The following is a 2,650-nucleotide window of genomic DNA, read 5'->3' on the forward strand; positions in this document are numbered from 1 at the left end:
TTATGTAGATACCTCGGTTGAGGGTGCATCTAACCCCACTATGCCCGGCAAAACGGCCACCTCACCATACTAATTTTTTTTCGCCGCATAGTTAAATATTTGGTTTTTGGAAAGTCCGAGACCTCCCCATAGTTAAGGATGGAAAAAATGAAAACCTCGGAATTTTTTGGGGGGATTTTGGTGTCAGGTTGGTGAAAAAGGCAAAATCGCGGCCAAATAGGTAAAACTTTTGCCACACTAACCGGGCTGGGACTTGAAAATTGGCAGATTGACCTCGCTAGGACTTGAAAATTGGTAGTTGCACGGGAAAATAGGTGAAAATTGGCAGATTCAAGGTCAGAAAGGTGAAAACCACAGACTCGCAACTGGATTTCGGACTTTCCAGACCTGTTTGATAGATTTTCTTCAAGGCTCACAACCTTGAGGGGCCAAATATTCTTTTTAAGTACGGGCGGTGGTTACCACAACGGCTCCGTTGATTTCTATTAAAGACAAGTCACCAGTGTAAATACATAGGAAACACATTGAGTAACAGCTTCGAGACATGTAATTATGCTTAGAAAGCCATACCTGAGCGATATCTACATGAATCTGAGATGTTTGTCGAGCAATAAGCGCATTAGACTTGTAAACTATATAAGCTGCGAGAAGCGATATCTTAACTAGTTATAATTCATTGTGAGCCATGAACTCGAACTGATTGAAGTTAGACATCTGAATTTGAATGAAGCCACTCTTTGGATCTGTTGGTTCACACTCACTATGAAATAGTAATCCTCCATGGAGGTTGGAATCCTGCAAGGGCCCGTCTTGTAATCCCTGATCACATAAGGAGAAGTCTCTGTCACTATGTAAATAGGAGTGCACAGTAGTGTATATACACTGTAAACTACGATTTTGCGAAAAAACTAAGTGGTAGGGGCAGCTGCGGAATCTCTCACTCAACACATAATAGTCTACTTGTTCCTCTTTAAAGAAGACATTGTAACAATAAACTGACACAGTTAATGCATTAAACACTAAACTCGTGGTCTATAGTATACTAAAGTTAGATTTGGTTTTATCTTTTAAGAATTTTGTTTGGCGAGATTTGAATATTTACTTAAGAAAAACACGTCCATTATATATCAGAAAAGTTAAAGAGCTATTTGTGTTGTAAAATGCTCAAAACAAGCAATAAAAGCACCCAGCTAAGGAGCTAAATTAAAGCCCATCAAGTTCTTCAATGGTCATGAACTATCACTGATAGATTCAAAGCTATAAGACGGTCTAGGATATCACGTTTAACAAGTTGATCTGTAGCGGCTTCGGTACGGTGATTCGCTATGATGTTCTAGCTTTCAGACAACCCAATTGGGAACGCCTTGCTGCATGGATCGACGGAATGTCCTAAAAAGGCGCATAGATGGCCTAAAACAGGTTCCTAAAATGTACAATTTGTAAACAAACCTTCGTAAACAGGTAAACATTGAAGTAAGTAAACGATTGATTGGACGATGCTACCTAAGTCGCCATACCCACCTTAGTTGCCATACCCACCGAAGTCGCCATACCCACCTGTCCTCCGTAGCCAAAGAGTATAAAAGTAGCTCCCAATCTTTCATAAATGTTTTCCCTGCCTTCCTTCTAATCACTCCATGGGAACAAGTTTACTTCAAGGAGCTTTGGCTTGAAACAATTAAGCATGCTTGATGCTATCCTCCTATAGTACTTGGTTGTATGTACTCAACCAGTACATTCGACTCAAGGAACACCTGTTCTTACCACGAAGAGTCACCTCTACCACTAACGAAAATTGAAGGCAATGATTGGTCTGGGAGAAGCAGAAAAGCTACTGATCAAACGAGTTACTAGGTATGTTGAATTGAGGATAAGGGATGGGGGATTGGAAGATGAACACTACTAACACACTTATACAAATGATAACAGATGGTTGCTGGGTGCCTTCACATGATCGCCATTACACTGGTCTGATATCCCTTGTCGTTCTTTCTCTCGAATTGGCTTATTAGCATGATCCATTTTGTTTTATTTCGTTGGTAACGTGACATTGGTTGGTTTCCGGTAAGTTTCTGGTAAGTTTATCCTTTTCATTTCAGGCTTTCATTTCATTTCGGGGTTTCTTTCCATTTCAAGTTTGCTTAGCTTTTTCTATATTTGGATTTTATTTTTGCTATTTTTGCAAAAAATAATTTCCGCATTTTACTGCATGCATTGCATTCCAAATTTGGAATTTTTGCCAATTTCATAAAACGAAAATTAAAATAATAAAAATATCAAAAATTTAATTATTATGTAATTATAACTAATTCCAAATTCATTATATAATCAATCATAATCTCGAATTTGGTTGGAGCACTATCCAACTCTAGTCCCATGCCGGTTTGAGTCCAACTTTGCTGATATGCACGCTCTGCAGCTATATGCACAACATGAAACTCGATTGTGGAATTCCGAAATATTTCGGAATTCCACAATCGTGTTTTTCTCGGTCCTAGTGCCCACATATGTCGGTCTGCTTAGAGACTTTATCCCGAATTGGCAACTGAGCCACAACCACGAAGTTGATAGGCTGACGCCTCCACAGCTGGGAGGGAGCATTGTAAATGTAACATCTCAAGGGTTATCCTACGATCTACCATGGTTCAAT

At 39.4% G+C, this 2,650-nt stretch overlaps 1 protein-coding gene across 1 annotated transcript; it reads right to left on the bottom strand.

Annotated features, from left to right (window-relative positions):
* Positions 1-1,541: 1,541 nt before the first annotated feature.
* Positions 1,542-2,034, bottom strand: CYBJADRAFT_170088 (uncharacterized protein). Its single transcript, XM_020216061.1, has 2 exons — positions 1,930-2,034; positions 1,542-1,854 (listed from the first exon to the last, which is right to left on the bottom strand). Exons 1-2 carry the CDS (start codon positions 2,020-2,022, stop codon positions 1,786-1,788), a joined length of 162 nt encoding a protein of 53 aa, XP_020067671.1. The 5' UTR covers positions 2,023-2,034; the 3' UTR covers positions 1,542-1,785.
* Positions 2,035-2,650: the final 616 nt, after the last annotated feature.

The sequence above is a fragment of the Cyberlindnera jadinii genome (genome assembly GCF_001661405.1).
Source record: "Cyberlindnera jadinii NRRL Y-1542 unplaced genomic scaffold CYBJAscaffold_33, whole genome shotgun sequence".
In the NCBI taxonomy this organism is placed as follows: Eukaryota; Fungi; Ascomycota; class Saccharomycetes; order Phaffomycetales; family Wickerhamomycetaceae; genus Williopsis; species Williopsis jadinii.